The sequence below is a fragment of the Anabas testudineus genome, chromosome 4 (genome assembly GCF_900324465.2).
Source record: "Anabas testudineus chromosome 4, fAnaTes1.2, whole genome shotgun sequence".
Lineage (NCBI taxonomy): Eukaryota > Metazoa > Chordata > Actinopteri > Anabantiformes > Anabantidae > Anabas > Anabas testudineus.
This window is the reverse complement of record NC_046613.1, coordinates 15,236,142-15,254,571: the sequence shown is the minus strand read 5'-3', so window position 1 is coordinate 15,254,571 and position 18,430 is coordinate 15,236,142. Positions and strand designations below refer to the sequence as shown.

Below are 18,430 nucleotides of genomic sequence, written 5' to 3'. Positions count from 1 at the left end.
GGCAACATTTGAGACAGATTTTAGCTTTATTTTTTCTTTTTTTTTTTTAGATTGTTTTTGTGGTGTTTTTGCTTAATTATACAGTGCACAGTTTACAGTGACATGCAAGATCGTAGAGGGAGCGGAAAATATATGAGAGGGGTTGTAAGCCAAACTTGGATTCATGACATTTTAAGAATGGAGCATGTCTCTTTTGCCCTGCTGTGCCACGTAGCGCTGGATCATAAAATGCTAAACGCTAACTTTGGGGTTTGTTTCATTGACTGTCAAGTCTAGACTCACATAACACAGAGAAGCAGAAGCACAGTTTCTAAAGACAAATGGGTGGTGTATGGCTACAAAACGCAACTTCAACTTTCCTTTGCTTGAATAGTGACTAATTTAAACCTATATTTTGCCCAGATGTTGTGTCCTCATAGTCCGGAAAGTGCAGAGTTACCACAACTTACCAACCAATTACCACCCAAATGCTCATAAATTCTGCCTGTGGCTGTTGTGTTTGTTTACACCATATTGCACTTTGGCAGTTAAACAGCCGCCGTTTGGAGGTGCTGCACCAGTCAAAACTACTAATTGACTGTAATCAAGGGAAGGAGGGGGCTTGTAAAAATTGTGATGCATCAGCCACTGTGGCTAGAGATGGAAAAGTAAGCTTCCTTCTTTGAGTGGGAGATGTATTTGTGTATAAACACAAGTGTGGTTAGCGTTGCTAGGGAAAAGGGTCTTCAACCTACAGCCAAAAAATATTGCTGGTAACAAAAATGATTCAACTTTAATCATGCAATGGATTTGAGAAAAAATGGACATCAAGAAGCTGCCCTTTCTTATTTTATTTTATATATATATATATTATTGTCCAGGGTTGGCAGTGTGCTTCCTACCTCTCCCCAATTTCTGTCCATGCCACATGTCGCAGTGTCCCTGAACAAGACACTGAACCTCGAACCCTTTGCGCCTCAAGTTGGCAGCATGTTTATAAAGAATTTCCCCAAGGGGATTAATAAAGTATTAATTATTATTAATATTATTATACTATACATACTCATCTACCTCATCCAACCGGTGACTGAGTAACTGCAGTCACACAACGATCATTCAATCAGTTCCTGTCAGTCATGGTAAAGTCAGCTAATATCAGTCTGCATTTACAACGTACCTTAACTTATCTCTACTCTGCAAAGCACATAAACAAGTAGAGAGAGACATTAAATGCAGACATGACATGAGACAAGCTACAGCACATCCCTGGGTTAAACATGAAACACGCAGCGCCCCCTGGTGCCAGCATTAAGGACTACTGTCCAGTATTTTTTTGGGTGGTGGTGTAATTATTCAACTCCAGTACTACTCATTTCACGCTTGTCGGCTTTCTTTTATTTTTCTCCGTCTTTGTTTAATCGCTCTTACCTCATTTCTTCTATTCTTGTCCTCACATCCTCTTTGTGCCATTTTCTCTCAGGTATGAAATAGTCACTGTAGAAAATCACTTCTCACTGCTTTGTTTTATTCATAACAGATCAATGTACTACAATCCAAGAGAAGATCAGAAATCCTGAAATCGGTAAGTATGCCGTAAAGTTGTCTTTACCATGCCATATACCACAATACCACATACATTCATGTTGGCTCTTTTGGTAATTATTGTCTTCTGTACAGATGCTCTCCTTTATGTATGCCCACTTGACATTCTTCCACCAAGGATATGACCTCTTCAGTGAGCTACAACCTCTCATGAAACAGCTTGGAGGACAGGTACAGGCTTCAGAATACACACATACACAAATGAATGAATAGTTTGTTTCATTGTCACCAAAGTTCCAAGTGATATTAAAAGATCTTCTGGATTGGAGTAAAAAAACATCCTGAACACAACTTTAATAAGTTAACACAGTTTATAAAAATTTGATTAAATAGAGATGTTAAGAAAAATAACTGGTGTTGTTGAGCTGTTTTCTCAGTATCTTCTCTCAATGACAGCTGAAAATTAATTTTCATTAATTTAATACCTCTTGTGAAAATATACACTATGTTGGTTTGCATTGCAATGTTGTCAAAACATGCAGGATAAGTAAACACAAAGTTATTTACAGTGGAGTGGCAGGATAAGTTTACATACCAGCATACTGTCATGGGTGAACTCTCTCCACTATGTGGAAAGGACAATATTGTCTGCCTATTTTAACAGAGCGTCTGTTTAGCAGCAAAGTGATCAGAGGAATTACTGCAGCTGATGACTCTGAAATACAGCTAAACCTTCTGCCAATTTCTAAAATTGTACACAAGTGGTCCTGGTTTTACACTGGCATCACTGGAGAACAGTGCCTTCACCTCTAGCCTATTTCTTTCTTTTCCATTCATGCAGTCATATCCTGTCAGCGTATGTGTACACTACTGCTATCTTTTCGTCAACTGATGTTTAAGCTCTGTGTGTGTTTGTGTGCGTCCTCTGATAAACAGAGGCTTCTCTCTTAGCTAGAGAACGGGCCAGTAGTGAGTGTAGAATGGTTATCACAGTGGAGCTGATGTTGTAGTGAGAAGGAATGAGGAAGAAAGCAGACAGAGGGCTGGAAATGGGTTTTCCCACAGTCAGACTGACAGGGTTTTCAGTCAGCTGAGCATACACAGCAAAGAAGATTGATAGTGAAGGTTGTGGAATATAAACTGGTAGCTCTGAGGCTGGAGCAGTAGAAGAGCTGAACGAGAGGACGACATTTGCTAAAAGTCGGTGAAATACAAGAGAGGAAGCCGTCCAGTCATGGAGTGAGAAGTTAAGAGGAGCAGAGTAGTAGTGTGCACTTCTGAGGAGAAAAGTGTAACTTGTAAACATGTTTTTCTGAAGTTTAAATCAAGGACAATTACAAAAGGGACAAAAACACCGTTTAAGACATTTTACAAAGAGGGGAAAAAAGGAACATTTTGCCAGATCTGAAGATTCGGTCCAGCGGTCCTCTAAATTGGATTAGAGAAGAAGAGTGTGGTTTCTAAACCTCATGCAAGTTGGAACCATCTGATGTTGGTACCATCAGGAAATTGACAGAACCAAAGATTGTCGGAAACAGAGCAGTGGCAAAGACAGGACCCGCTTTAAAAAAGCAGATTTTAGAACGGATAAGAGGCACAATGTAATGTTCTCACAGCAAAAACAGTTTGAAGCAGAATGGAAGGACACCGACTCTTAGCCCCTGGCTTTAACACTCCTATGTCTGAAAAAGAGAAAAGCTGGGACTGTGTGAGTGGAAAGTGAGAGAAGTACAGAAGGCACTTTTAGAAATCCGACTTGAAGAGGGAAGTAGAGGACCAGAGGCTGATTTGAAGCCGATGAACAACTGGAGTATAACTGTATTGCGTGGATTATAAGCCTGTCACCTTGAAAGGAGAGGAACATCAACTGTGAGGAATTGACAAGAGGAGGACTGTGGATTACTTTTTTTTTTTTTTAATATTGTCCATCATGAAGCTGAAAAAGGTGGAGAGGCTGTGCAGGGAGGTGTGGAGAAGTTGTCAACAGGTCTGATAATTTTCCTTAATTTGTGTAACCAAGTGATCAGCGCTGGGAATACTACCAACAAAATACTAGTACCACTCATCCTTTATCCTTCCTTGTAATGTTAGATTTAGTGGAAAGGCATGATAAAAGTGGGATATAGGTCAGGTATCAGTTTGTTACCTTGTTCTGGAGTAAAAACCACAGTGTTTACAGTACTGTAGAGAGTATAGAGCTGTTAAGCAGTGCTGCATGATAGTGTTTCTAAAACTTTTCTTTGTAGCAGAAAACTGAAAATTACTCGAAAAAATTTTTACAAAAATATTTTGTTAACTCACAATCAGCTGGGGACAAGCTAAGGAAGTGAGTTTGAATGTGATTGAATGACAGCTTATGTGATTCATATGAAATGTCCTCATTTTTCCAGTTCCTGTTGGAAAGAAGTAGGTGTAGAAGTAGGTGCTTTTAAATATATAGTATATTCATCTTTCTGTGACGCACTTGCTCAGAATTGAACACGTGAGTTTAATGAATATATTCATTCTAAAGGATGCTTTGTGTCTTTTCCGTGAGTCATGCATTATGTCATCTATGGTATAGTAGTTACAGTACATGTTCAGACAGATTTGAGTGGAAGGCAGAGCGATTGATCAAAGGGCTTCAGTGTATTGCTGTGGTATGTAGGTATGTAGGTGACAAAGAGATGCAGAATAAAATATTTGTGGTGGCTGTCTCTGCTGATACTATAAGTAGAGACTACAAAGTAAAATGGATAAGATGTTAAAGGTGAATCACTGTCATGAAGTATGTGCAGAGCTATAACTGTACCTGCCTTTATAGATACAACCAGAAGCACTAGTTGTTGTGGTGCAACATGGGAAAACATTTCCCATCTGATTTTATCAGCCTGCTGCTTTGCCGTCCACCCACTTCCTCTTTAAACCAAACAAAGGACACAGCTCCTCCAAATGCTGTCTTCTCTGAAATTATCTGATAGTAGCATTTTCATGTTTTGAGGCTTTGCTCCAGAGTAATATTTCATAAAGGAATGCACAGCGTGTTTGGTGCTAATATGCAGAATGTTCTTTTGCGGAGAAATTAAAGGCTACAATACAAAACTTTCTGTGCCAATATGTTGGTTTTGCCCTTCTCTATCTCATTTGGTACAGAGCCTTCTTTGTAACCAGTTAGTATGAATGAAAGTAACCAGTGTTGTTTTATCTATAAAGTCGTACGTAGTGTTCACATACAGGTAGCAGCTGTCAGTAGACAGAAGCCCGCATTAAATTTTCGGTGACTAAAGTCACTTATGTTTACAATCTAAATATTTTTCATTCTCATTGTCCATTTATAAAGCAGCTATTAAGCTCTGTACATATGACCTAGTTCATGTCTGTCCTCTGTTGCTCTTCCTTAGATTCCTTTTTTTCTGTTAAATGTTTTTTCCTTATTCAGTTGAAGGGACAGAGGGTGTTGCAAGCTGTTTGAATTGTAAAGCTCCTCGCAGCACACCTATGATATTGGGCTATATATACATCTTGATAGTATTTTAATGCATGTTCTACATGCATGTCACATTATGATAATGGTCATAGCTTTAAGTTGTTAAAGTATGATTGGCCCAGCTAGATTGATTCAGTAAAATCTATTATTAGTTTTTATCAAGCATGATAACGAGCTGCATTTGCTTCCAAAATAAAGTTAAATGAAGAGTTAATCATTCTGTCATAAAAAATCATGTTTATTCTTCCAAAGTCTAACTATCACTGACTTATAGTCAGTATTAGGTTTAATAGGCTAACGTTTGTGTTTGGGATTTAACGTGCTTATTTAGATCACTTATTGCAACAGACTATCAAGAGGCAAACTATCAGTAGCATTTCACTGCTCTAATGCAAACTGACAAATTTTCAGTAACACCCTATAACCTTCAGCACTTCACTGAAGTCCTTTTATGATTTGTTGCTTTCTTCTCTGCTCAAAAGGTCTTTTGTTTTCCTCTCTTCACACCATAGTTACTCCCAGAGATGGGGAGAATCAATCATCCTCCATCCAATTTCATACATGAAGAAGCAACTGCAGCACAGTTCATTTTGTTCAGAGGAGAAAGAAGGTCTTGTTTAGTTGTGGCCTGTGGAAATATTGTTTATCTGCTGGCATTATATTTTTTCCCAAGATTGGAAGGGGAAATAAAAAGGATTTTAATGGACCACCCTTCTATTTTTTTCTCACACAACTTACTGTTTTGTTTTTTTTAATCAGTTTAAATAATACTGTTTACTTTATTATTATCCTTGAATAAGAGTGTAAACATGTAGATGTTGTATGTGAATTAGTGTTTATTTCCTTTGCAATTAACCTGTATAGAAAGTACAGTGTATTTGTATATGCTGTCTTTGAATAAGGGCAGATGGTTTGGTACGTTTCACTAATCAGTTGCTCTGTGTGTTTGCAGTTGGACCAGCTGGTGGTGGATGCTGCCAAAGAGAAGAGAGACATGGAGCTGAGACACTCCACCATCCAGCAAAAGGTGCACAAACACTCAACACACTCATCTGCCCCCAATTTAAACTAGAACAGCATTGAACATAACACAGCATTATACAACATATTAGGTACACAGTTATGAATGAAAATCATGTACGACTCATTCTACTTGTCTCTGTCTGGCAACCTGAAAAAACAAACATGAGCATTTACTCTTCTCTCTCTTCTCTGTATGTGTAGTAACTTTATGACTGTTGGATCCTCTTGGCTTTGGCCACTAAGCATTTCTTATTACACTCAGGCCTCTTTCTATTAAAATTAAAACCTCTGCTCAAATGTTGGAGGACTTGTACCTTGCGACCAGGTGCTCATAGGCCACAGACAAACACCCCTCAGTGCCTCCTGCACTGAATTCTAAAAAAGTCCAGTTTAATCCATTCACTTACATTTGTCATTTGAGTGAATGGAGGTAGTGCTCCACCCTCAGGTGTAAGGTGAACCTGAGGATGATCTCAGCCACACACCCATACATTATTGACAGCTGACAGAAACCCATTTCCAAACAAACAAGGTTGGGTTTCAGCATGATCCCTTCTCTCCTGCCAACCCAAATGTCCACAGTGAGTCAGACTTATTACAGTGTTATGTCACCTTCCAGAAGGATGCACGCGACATTTTGTAGAGAAATATAAAATGGGCAATAGCATAAATATGATTGTCGGAATTATCAAATCAAAAGCTTCTTTGGATCTTGAGCAGAATACTATTTGAGCAGAAGCAGGATGTGGGGAATTAGGTTACAATATGTAGTAGGTGTAGGTGGTGAATTGCTGTTAGCTGTAATTGTACTGTACATCAAACATCATTAACTCCAGACAACATCTGTCAGTATTCAACCCTGCTGTTTTATGCTAGGCTTCAGTTACTTTTCCTTTAAGTGACATTTATTTCTTTGTCTCTGTGTGTACAAACACAGTTTATTGTGTCTTCAATGTTTCTTTTTATGTCCTTTCTGTTGTCTCATTTTCTCATTTGTTGTCCCAATGAATATATCTTCTGCCCTCTCTCTCTCTCTCTCTCTTCGCTCTTGCTCTTCCATTCATGGTATGTGTGCCAACTTCTGCTTGTCTTTGAGCACCTATCCACCACTTCAATTTATTTAGATGCTATTTTTATGTTGTCTCACTTTCACTGCTCTCGCTTATCTGGCTGTTGGTCCAGAGACACTGCTAACAGACTGTTTTTTCTTTTCTTCTACTGTTGCTCTTTCTTTCCTCTGATATTCTTCTGCTCACTTCAGGCTGCTCTGCAGGTAAGCTGTGTTACTCTTCCTTTTTCCCTTTCTGTGCTTGCATGGTTGGATAGATACTGTACTCTTTACTGTTTCCCATACTCCACTTCTGCAGCTTACATCATTTGTGGAGAAATGTGTGATCTAATTCATCACAAGATTGGAAGAGATTTGTCACGAACTGGAAACATGCATGATATGCCGTATGATATATTTCAGTTGTCCTTGTGCTTTTTGCAGTTTGTGTATACAAATCAACCTACATTCATTAATGAATGTAAAATTTATTTGACATAATTATTACATTTTTCACATGACCTGCCAAGCTGTATTTATGCTGTTTGTTTTGCACCCAGTATGTGGTACTGCATTACTTGGGGTAAAAAGGAAGGTCTTTAATGCGTTTCTGTGGCAGTAAAATAAAGTGAAGCATTCTGATAGTGAGTACCTGTATGACATTCATGCAGTGGTAAAGCTATGTACTGTACTCACATGTTTAGCTTGAAAATAGTAACATGTACAACGACTTGCCTCTGACACTGTAGATTACCCTGTGCTGTGCAGGAGAATAGTGCTGTAGTACTTATTGAATGTTTCAAAATTAGTATTTCTCAAATGTTATAATCTAGGTGAAAGTCTATTAGGTTTAATGGGCTCACACTCTTTCCCAAGTTTATTCCAAGTGAGTGATCGTGTTTGGGTTTAGCATTTTTTGCACAACTTGTCTGTATAAACATGAGGCAACTTTACCAGACTGAGAGAAGAACCTACAATACTCTTTTAACAGTATAGTGTATTTAATATAAACTAAGGTAATTATCTTTTATCAACCTTATTGATGAGGGCTATTTGCACTAACATTAACAAAACTACCATCTACACATGTTCATGACCAACAACACCTAATTTTAATTTCAAATAAGAGGAAATTGGCAAATGCTACAAATGATCTTCAATCACTGTTATGTGTAAGAACAAATCACACTTTTTTGGATGATGCCCGTTTTTTTTTAATACCTAGGCCTGTAAAGCAATTAGTGAATTGTTTCATATACCATTTTAGACAAAACTTTTACTTATTGCACTGGTTTTTGTGTCTTTTAACTCCTGTCAAGTTTCATTTGTGCTTGTACATAAACCTGTCCCATTATCATTGTATTGATGGAACCCATCCTTGGGGTAGTTGAAGGTGGTCCTGAGGTTGTATTTAGTATGCCTCCTATCTACCTGTGTGTATTATTCAGCAGCTGCACTGCAACCATGTGGCATTACAATGTCACAATGGTATTAATTAAACTTGCTTAAAGATTTTTCTGTTTTATCCCAGAATGAAACACACAAGTCATTGGTTTTGATGCAGGTACAGGTATGGAATTAAGATCTCACTAACCGTTTTCCATTGAGAATTAACCAGAATCACCCAACAGCTATAAACAATGAATGTTTTTTTGTCCCCCTTAATTTTTGTTAAAAGAAATTACAAGTCACAGGCATACAGCATGCCTAAAGCATTGGCTACTTTACTAACACACCATGAGGCAGAGGAGAGAGTGAAGAGAAAAGCTTAGTTCAGGTCAGTTTTGATAGACACACAGGGACACAGGACAGGAGGAGGCGAGTGTGTGTTTTAAAGAGACAGGTTGTGCTGCTTCAATTGCCAGCCAATGAGATGCTACAAAAGGACACTTGAGACAGCAAAGATTCACTGGCCTCACAGTGAAACATTGACTCACACACAGACACAGGGTGGCACACGATTTTATAAGGAGATAAAATTGATGAGAAATGAAGATTTTCAGTCGTTTCCACTACGTTTGGTATCTGGTGAGTGGAGTTGGACTATTTATATGTTATATATCTCCATGCGTGCAACAGTATCTCTGTGCCCATCACTGTTTATAGTAATAGGCTGTGTTTATGTTTGTGCTTCTTTAGTATGATTGTTTCTCCTCTCTGTCTGCCGTTTTTTATTTTGACAAAAATGCGATAATTGGAATTCCTGTGTGTTAGTGTTAGGAAAACCACTTCTTTTCTCTATGTGTTGTTCTCTTGCTGTGTGTGACATTTTAGGAGGTGACAGAGCTCGACTCTTTACCAGACTGCCGCAGCTTTTGTGCTTGGAGGTCGACCTCCGTACGTAGAGTCACTGCATCGATTTCCATCTGACTTCCGTTTTGTAACCCTACTTGCCCCTGTCTTTCGCCTCCTCTCCTTTCGTGCACACTAAGAGACTGAACTGTGATGTTTGTGCTGTTTTCATCTGCGACAGTTCTATCATTATAGAGTGTTATACATGCATAAGTCTTGATGTGTCTTGATCGTGTAGCATGCTTCATTTTGATGGCTTATCTTGGTGCCAGTGTTCGCTTACGTAAACTCGGTTTGCTGGTTTGTTGCTCTGCAGCCCATTTTCATTTTTTTTGTATCTCTGTTCAAGATGTTTCAGGAGAAACAAGAACAACAGCCTTGCTCATAGTATGACCACTGCCTCTTTTTAGGTTTGAAATTGTTTCCCAGGCCCAAGTTTGAGGAAATTCTCAAACCACAGTCTTATCAAAAAGAGCAGAAAGGTTTTTACACAACAGCAACAGCATATATGTTTTTTTCATTCTTTCACAGTAGTCAAGTCAAGTCAAGAAGCTTTATTGTCATTCCAACCACATATAGCTGAAGCAGTACATAGTGAAATGAGACAACGTTTCTCCAGAACCATGGTGCTACATAAAACGGCAACAAGACAAACATGGGGCTGAGGACTGCTAAGTTGTCCTAGCAAAACGCATAAAGTGCATCCTGTGCAACCTAGTGCAAACAGTGCAAGAACACAAAGAAAAGTGCAGACAGACGTCAGAAGACAGTGCAAAAACAAAACACAAAACAGCAGCGACCAGTAGCGGAAATGAATACAATTTACATCTGAAAGATGGAAACACGACAAATCTAGAGAGTGTGTGTGTGTGCTCGGTTCAGTTTGTTGTGTGTGTGTTGAGGAGCCTGATGGCTTGGGGGAAGCCTTAGTTTGGGGTTGTTTATGGTTGTTTTCTAGCGTTTGTGTGTGAGTACTGCACATCTGTAAGTGAATGTACACATATCAGTGTCATGGTCCTCTGCCTAAGCTTAAGTCGAGGAAAATTATTCTTTTATACATTGTAGTCATATGGATAATTGCTTCTACTCTGAGGTTAATTTGTCCAGACATATTCGAAAAAGTGTTTTTTGAAATGCCTGCACTGATACTTTCCAGAAGAAGCTTAATACAGATACATTCTGTTGCAGTTGTGCACCCAAAATAAACTTGCTTGTCACACTTGTGGGTGTCATGCTGGAAATTTGTGTTTGTTTCTGGTTCTCTGGGTGTGTGTGTGTGCCTGCATACCTCTGATTTGCCATGGTATCAGAGGGCAGAGGGGGTTAACTTGTCGAGCTACATTTAAAGATCTAGGCAGTGAGAGGGGGAGTGTGCACACCCTTAATATGCAGTCATGCCCTACAAATAAATACACAATTTGTGAGAAGCCTCACACTTCTAAATCAAACTCACGCAGTACACAAATGTGTAAAAGTGAAACTCTGATCTGTTGTAAAGAGCACATGCCAAACTGAAAGTTTGTAGAGCGTACATGTGTAGTTGGAAACAAAACACTTTCCCAGATTTCACGGGGATAATATAGAAGAATAACATAAGTAGTTGGTATATATGAATTAAAAACTCAAAATATAGTTTGCCAGATAAGAGTAGCTGCCTTCTTGTGAGTGACTGAGGTCAGTTTCACTCAGCACTCATAATTATTGACATTGACTCTTTGTGCAAACTGTATTGACGCTGCTGGGGTTTATGTGTGGTATATTTTTATTTATCTTTATTTATTTTTTCAGTGTGTGGTCACAAACGTTTTACATTGTCAGAGTAGTTTGAATCCATCAGCGCACTTGGTCCCATTGGTTTCAGAAACTTACCCTGGATGTTTCTAGAAGGACAACAGAGGAGACAATTCCTCATCTCATGACAGTAACAGAACTGGAGCAATTAATCTGTAATTGGTTGCTTAGATGGTGGCTCTAAGTAAATTGACTCCATAAGGGCACACACACACACACACACACATGCATGCATCATGGTGTTCAGTGTCACTTGGAGCTAAGAAAGCTGGAAGGGTGTTAGGGAGGCTCAGGTAGTTAAAGCTAGACTGGCTGCAGGGATAGTCCCATGACAACACAGAGGATTGAATTACTGCTGTAGCATAGTCGGATGCATGAAAGCTCAGCTTGGCAATTTACGCCTTGAAGGACAATAAAAATAACTCTATATTACTAATTGTAAATTAGTCAGGTAATAAGTATAGCAATTATGGAACGACAGTTAAATAAATCATCTTAAAGGTTCCATGTAATGCACCTTTTCAGTGGGTCAAGTAGAGTCCCTGAAGTCCTTTAAAGAGTTCTGTGTCTCTAGTGCATTATCCAGAATTTATTGGTTTTGTCGCATCCCTGCTTAATCGTCCACATTAACCATACCACCTATGCTGAGGGGTGTTTTGAGACCTCCACACTACCATAGTAACAGCAGATCTTTTCTCATCAGATAGCTACTGGTGAAATCAGTGTCATAATTGTCAATGTTTGACCCAGAGTCATACCCAGAGAGAGACAAGCCTGCTGCACCCTGTGGTCCAAGTCAGCTTCATTGAAAGGTCTCTGCATGTGTAGTTAAACACGTTGTGATTAACTAACAATAGATTTGGCACTTTGGATTGTAATCTATTTTGCTTTTTGTACGTGGATGCATAGCATGAAGTGATCAGGAGATACTGGCTACTGTCAGCTGTCAGCCATTATGCTAGCTGTCTTGTGCACAACCATTTTGTTGCCCTTACCATTTTGACATGCCATATATTTTCTTCAGAGACAGAGAGGAGTGGGGATGAAATGGAGTGGACAAAGTAAAGTAGTCTTGAGACAAATTAAGTGCAGTGTAAAGCTACATCCTTCCAGACTGTCCAATATTTCATTAGAATCCTATTTTACTTTCTTTCTCAGCTAATATATCGAATTGATTGTAATAGATTATTATTCTGTAGGTATAAGCTATGGCTGTTGTTTCTGACCCGCCTGACTGTTGGTGTGAAGCATTATTCAGTGTGAGCTGTGCAGTGCTGCTCTGTTCAAGGTCACTTAGCTCAAGTGAGATTAATAGTCTACATTTGTGACATTGGGAAAGGTTTAGTCAACTCCATCTTAGTTTTCAAGGATATACAAAGACACCATTTGTTTATTTCCTGTCTTTGCTTTCTTTCCTTTCTTTTCTGTCTGTTTCTTAGGATTTCTCAAATGACGACTCGAAGCTCGAGTACAATGTGGATGCAGACAACGGCATTGCCATGGAGGGTTATCTGTTTAAGAGGGCCAGTAATGCCTTCAAGACATGGAATAGGTACTGCAGACACAGTTCAATTAGCAATTTTTATATTGTATTTAATTATATAAATTATATTTAAATTATGTATATATTTATTAGCTTTTATTGGTAAATCATGGATTAAGCAAGCAAGCACTGTCATTGAAATTTAGAATAGAGCTATGAAAGGTGCTTTACATTTAATAACTCTAGGAAGGTTCTAGGTATCATAGTCCAGTGCATTGGGAAATTAAATTAAAACACATGAAAGGCTCTCTGCCACCTATGTCTTTACAAGTTGAACTGTATATCTCAGGTTGCACTGTACTCATACCTACAGACCGAACACACCTGAAAAAGCTTTAAAAAATTTCATAAATATCTTTATAATATCAAAGTTTGCTACTTTAAAAATTCTGTTTTAATAAGAGCTGGCAAACTGTTCTTCTTGGATTAGTTTATCTACTTATGAGCTCTGTATTTAGGTATTTAAATTTCTGTTATCCACACTAAAAGGATGTCAAAGCATAGAAGTTATTTTAGGAGCATCGCTGGCAATTGCTTGTGACTTTGTTTTTTTTTTTAATGAACTTGTGATCTCCTTTCAGGCGTTGGTTCTCCATCCAAAACAATCAGCTAGTTTACCAGAAGAAATTTAAGGTATGTCAAATGACTCCATGCACACTGACCGCAATCAAATATGCATGTGTTTGACTTCCAGCACAAATAAACCCACATGTATTTTTAACAGCGTGCTGTAGCCTCACTTTAGAGCAGTAGTAGACGGTTCAAAACAGTTCAGAACAAACAGCTTTATGTGAATGTGTTTTTGTGCTCACCTTTTTATTTAGATTTTTTCCTTGTCCATCCTTTTTCTACTCTTGTTTAGATGCATTTATTGTACAAATGTTGTGTTTTATAACCTACTGTAACTCAAAAACAACTCAAGGCTTTGTTAGACACTAAACATACTTAGGCAAGTAAGGTAACTGTGTTTAAGCTAAACTTCTATCCCATCAGGACAACCCTACAGTGGTGGTGGAAGACTTGAGACTATGTACTGTTAAACACTGTGAAGACATAGAGCGTCGCTTCTGTTTTGAAGTGGTGTCACCCACCAAGTAAGTCACTTATCAGCCTGCAGTATGTTTAAAAAGGTGGGAAGGTGAAGTAGCCATTTACCCACCTCCTACCACATACTCACACACATTCAGCAGACTGCAGCGGTGTGATATATTTCTGTCCTAACAGGAGCTGCATGATGCAGGCGGACTCAGAGAAGCTGCGACAAGCCTGGATCAAAGCCGTCCAGAACAGCATCGCCACTGCCTTCCGTGATAAGGGAGATGACAGCGGGGTAAAAACAAACACAGTCAGACTGATTAGATGGTTAAATTAATATACTCTGTGTTGACAAATCAATTACTTAACAGATAAATAGAATGAAAATCAGTGAACTCTTAAAAAACTGTACCATGAGGTGATTGATTAATTAATTGTATTCATTTAGAGAGAATTTTAATTTAGAGAGCAATATTCCAGATAAGCAAACATCAGAGAAAACAATATGTCAGGATATGTTTAACTCCTGTTCTACACAAGTCAACTCAGAGGAAACACTGTGTGGAAACCACTGGGGTGAACGTGTGTTTCTTTATCTCTCTGTCAGAAGCTGGACAGGAAGTCGTCCACATCAACAGGTAGCCTGGACTCTAGTGGGGAACCGAAGGAGAGGTCTCTTAAAGGAGAGAGTGCCCTGCAGAAGGTCCTGGCCATCCCTGGTAATGCCTGCTGCTGTGACTGTGGCCAGCCAGATCCCCGCTGGGCCAGCATCAATCTGGGCATCACCCTCTGTATACAGTGCTCTGGTATTCACAGGTAAAGTACTGTTTCTCCATCAGTAAACTATTACTACAGGTACTTTTATTCTGGTGTATATGCTGATGTAATACCCAGATGCACAAAAATGGTGGCACAAAGCAGGACAAATAATCTATTCATCCGATATCTTAACTTCTTTACCTGTTAAGGGTTGTGGGGCTTTTGGAGCCCATCTCAGCTGTCACTGGGCAAAAGGCAGGATACACCCAGAATAGGTGACCAGTCTATCACAGGGCACACATACATATAGAGAAAGACAACCATTCACACTGATTAAGGTCATCTGTTAAACTGACAGCATGTTTTTGGTCTGTGGGAGGAAGCCGGAGTACCTGGAGGAAACCCGCACAGGGAGAGCATGCAGACTCCACACAGAAAGGCAAAGGTCCAGATTCAAACCCAGGTCTTTGTAGCTGTGACGTGACACCACAGGGCCATGCCGACATAAATAAAACACAAAGAATTGTTAAAGGCGACGTCAGACTTTCTGAAACACAGTTACAGTGTTAGAAAAGGTTAGAGAAGAATAATTTCCTGAAGGATAACATTAGGGCTTCTAATAAAAATAATTAATATCAGCATATTTATTTATTTATCACGTTGCAGAAATAGAGCTTTTCAGGTCGGTTTGTTTTCTTTTCTTATGGAAAATCCTAGTTGAGCATCATGCTCAAAATGTTTTGGTCTTTTGAGATTTTCGAAATGTAAATATGCTGGCAAGAACACCCAGTGTGCTGTGGGATTTTGTGACAACCTTCAATTACTTGGCAGGATAAAATATTTCATTATTATTAAGGTCATATTTTGTTGACACAAGTCAAGTTGACACAAGTCGAGTCCAGGTCGAGTCTTTTGGTTTTCAGTAATTTCACAGTGGCTCATGTGGCCTTTGTCACTATAGCCTTTAACAGTAATGGCTCTTCATAGTGACTTCCTAACCAAAGAGTATTGAAAATTGTAAGGCATTTCATTCAAGGGATTCATTTGTGACATCTGTAAATGCCCAGTACTGTGTTCATGTTCATGCATGATTTCTGAGGTGTGTAAAGCTGCTGACTCCCACCTTGTGGTTAGAACCTAAACTACACCAAAAAAAAGATCTGATATGTGATTCAAAAAAATATTTCATGTGCCTTTTATCTGCAGGAGTCTGGGAGTGCATTTCTCTAAAGTTCGGTCTCTCACCTTGGATACATGGGAACCAGAACTTCTTAAGGTGAGTGAGGAAGAGTTGCTATTCGAAACAATGTATCTGAAGTGTTCAGGTCAAACTGAAAGATTTACTTTACCTTTATTTTCTCTCTACCAGTTGATGTGTGAACTGGGGAACGGAGTGATCAACCAGATCTATGAAGCTCGGCGAGAGGAGCTTGGAGCCCGAAAACCACAGCCAGGAGACCCAAGGTAGAGAACTGTCAGGAAACATAATGGTAGTTTCAGACTAATATTGACCTGTAAGTTCAGCAGGAACAGGACTTGATCTGAGTAGATAAACTGTAGCTAAAATGTATCTTTGGTAGACTGGTTGGTCAATAAAATGTCTCTCACAAACATAATCTTACTGAACATAGCATCTACACAAAGTTGGCCTCTCTCTGTTGTTCAAATGTGAAGCCAGATTTAAAACCCTAACCAGGAACAAATTAACTTCAGATAGGCTCTCTGTATGCATTACAACCTTTGTAGGGCTTCTACCTGTATGTAACTGTTTTTATCTGTTTATTTCCTTTTAAGTAAACTGAACAAATATGCGTCTTTTTCATGTCAGACAAGAGGTGGAGGCGTATATCAAAGCCAAGTACGTCCATCGCCGGTTTGTACGCCGTCCATCAGACGAGGAGCTTCAGAACAAAGTGGTTACTCTGAGCAAACAGGAGAAGAGGCTCAGCAGCAGCAGCACTGAGCATCTGCCCCCAAGGCCACCTCCACCCACCCCAAAACTCCGACCTGGCTCAAATGTCTCCGGACAGTCCGGTCAGTACAAAAATATATATAAAATATGCTGTGCCGCCCAATAATTTGTGTCTGTAACCTTTCTCTTATGCCTGAATGTTATAAAAGATTTACAGGGTCTAGTACAACAGCCCTGGAAAATCAAAGCCATGATGCATTTTGAGAACAGACATATGAAAAGTTGGGCTTGGGCCTTGATGTTTTTTTGTTTTTGTTTTGTTCTTTTCCTCAATCCAAACTACCTGGTTACTGAATAAATACAACAGGAGTTCAGCTGTTTCTTATACATAACAGAAATAGTGCAGAGGCTACATCAACAGCAAAGCCAGTGTCATTTGTGGTTGTGGCCACCTTTTCTTTTGTAAGCACTGTGTGATTTTTGTGCTGCCGTGGAGAAGTGTCCACCCATGGGCATAATGTATGTTCCCTGTGAACAGCATATGTCTAAACCCTCTTTGCCTCCCATTGCTTCTGTCTTTCCAGTGTTAGCCGAGCTGGTAGTCTAACTATCTGTGCTTCCATCCTGCTTTCCTCTCTCTCCTACCTCTAAATCTCTCTCCTTCACGTTCTCTTTTTGCTCTCTCTGGCTGGTCTGTGCTTCTGGACTAACCCCTTCTCCTGCCGCCCACCCCAAAACCTTCCATTCCCACCCTGCCACTTAATTTACATCCTTCACCCTACAATTACCAAATCATCCCTTGCGTAGCTGTTGCCAGCGGCTTGGAGGCTCGCCGCGACTCTCTCTTCTGTCCCGACGAGCTTGACTCGCTCTTCTCCTACTTTGACACCTCCTCCAAACTCAGGAGCAGTAAGTACTAAAAGCTTAGTGTTTCGCTTGCTTCTCCGCCCCCTTTGTCTATTTCTGTTCACCGCTGTGGGCTAACAACCCTTCATCCACTCCTCTGTTCTTCCCTCATCCAGACCTTTCTAATACTATCCTGTCACATTTAGACCATTGCAGACCACACCATATTTTGTTCACCTGGGGATGGGATGTGTTCTTACATATGGGTTTGGCCAATGTCTGAAATTCACATTTATATCTCTCTCATGGTATTTTTGGTATTCAGGGCTTGGTATTCATTTATCTTTCAGTTGATTTCAGCCCGGGGACTTATGTGTATGCTTTGCAGTACAAAATATTAGGATCACCTGCTGTCTCCAAAAAATAGTAACTCTCAAATCTAGTAGACAAAGAAACACTTTTATGAAAAGTCTTCTGAGGGACCACAAAAGGAAGCAGTGTATGTGATGAACCAACATATTTCTGCAACCAGCAGAAAGGTGTTCCTTTTATTTTATACATTTGGTGAGAGGTATCTGTGTCTTGCAAAAGAAGTGATCCAGACTCTTTGTTTTAACAGTAAAAAGTGCAGACAGTGGCATCCAGAACAGTGCTGATGGGAGCAGGGAGATGCTGGCCACCACCCCCTCCAGTAACAGCCTGGTAGATGCAGGTAAGACACGTGCATGCTTGTCTTCACATAAATATCCCCAGCGATCTAAATGTAGAGCAAGAGCAATATTAACCTAGTTTAAATAGCAGCTGTCACAAGCATCAGAGGGACAAAGTGATACTGTGTGACAATAACAAGGAGAGAGAGAGACAATCTCACAGCTTCAAAATACAGTGAGTTCTGCTTTCTTCTGTGCCAGTGTTAAGACTATAACAGCAGAAGATGTACTTTATGCTTAATATAACCCAGCCTCAGAAAATCACCAGAGGGCTACTACTTCCACTTCAGACAACTGCTGATGAGCTTATAATACACAACCCTTATTGCTATAAAAGACTAAAATGACCTGGGCCAGTGTTACATTACCATCTTATTTCCATATTATTATATGTATATTATTTACACATTTACCTTCTCAATGAAGTGACTGTTCCATTAAAACGCTCCGTGGTGTTAAGTGGCGAGTTGTTTGTAGAAAATCT

General features: G+C 39.5%; 1 protein-coding gene across 1 annotated transcript in view; it reads left to right on the top strand.

The window, feature by feature from the left end:
- The window catches only part of LOC113152119 (arf-GAP with coiled-coil, ANK repeat and PH domain-containing protein 2), a 45,078-nt gene that overhangs the window by 19,954 nt on the left and 6,694 nt on the right, over positions 1 to 18,430 (top strand). Inside the window, exons 7-18 of the mRNA XM_026345160.1 lie at positions 1,517 to 1,561; positions 1,657 to 1,752; positions 5,940 to 6,014; positions 12,581 to 12,693; positions 13,266 to 13,317; positions 13,678 to 13,778; positions 13,909 to 14,014; positions 14,327 to 14,535; positions 15,685 to 15,754; positions 15,848 to 15,942; positions 16,307 to 16,512; positions 17,856 to 17,948. Of these exons, the coding sequence (XP_026200945.1) occupies positions 1,517 to 1,561; positions 1,657 to 1,752; positions 5,940 to 6,014; positions 12,581 to 12,693; positions 13,266 to 13,317; positions 13,678 to 13,778; positions 13,909 to 14,014; positions 14,327 to 14,535; positions 15,685 to 15,754; positions 15,848 to 15,942; positions 16,307 to 16,512; positions 17,856 to 17,948 (1,261 nt within the window). The remainder of the gene's footprint in view (positions 1 to 1,516; positions 1,562 to 1,656; positions 1,753 to 5,939; positions 6,015 to 12,580; positions 12,694 to 13,265; positions 13,318 to 13,677; positions 13,779 to 13,908; positions 14,015 to 14,326; positions 14,536 to 15,684; positions 15,755 to 15,847; positions 15,943 to 16,306; positions 16,513 to 17,855; positions 17,949 to 18,430) is intronic.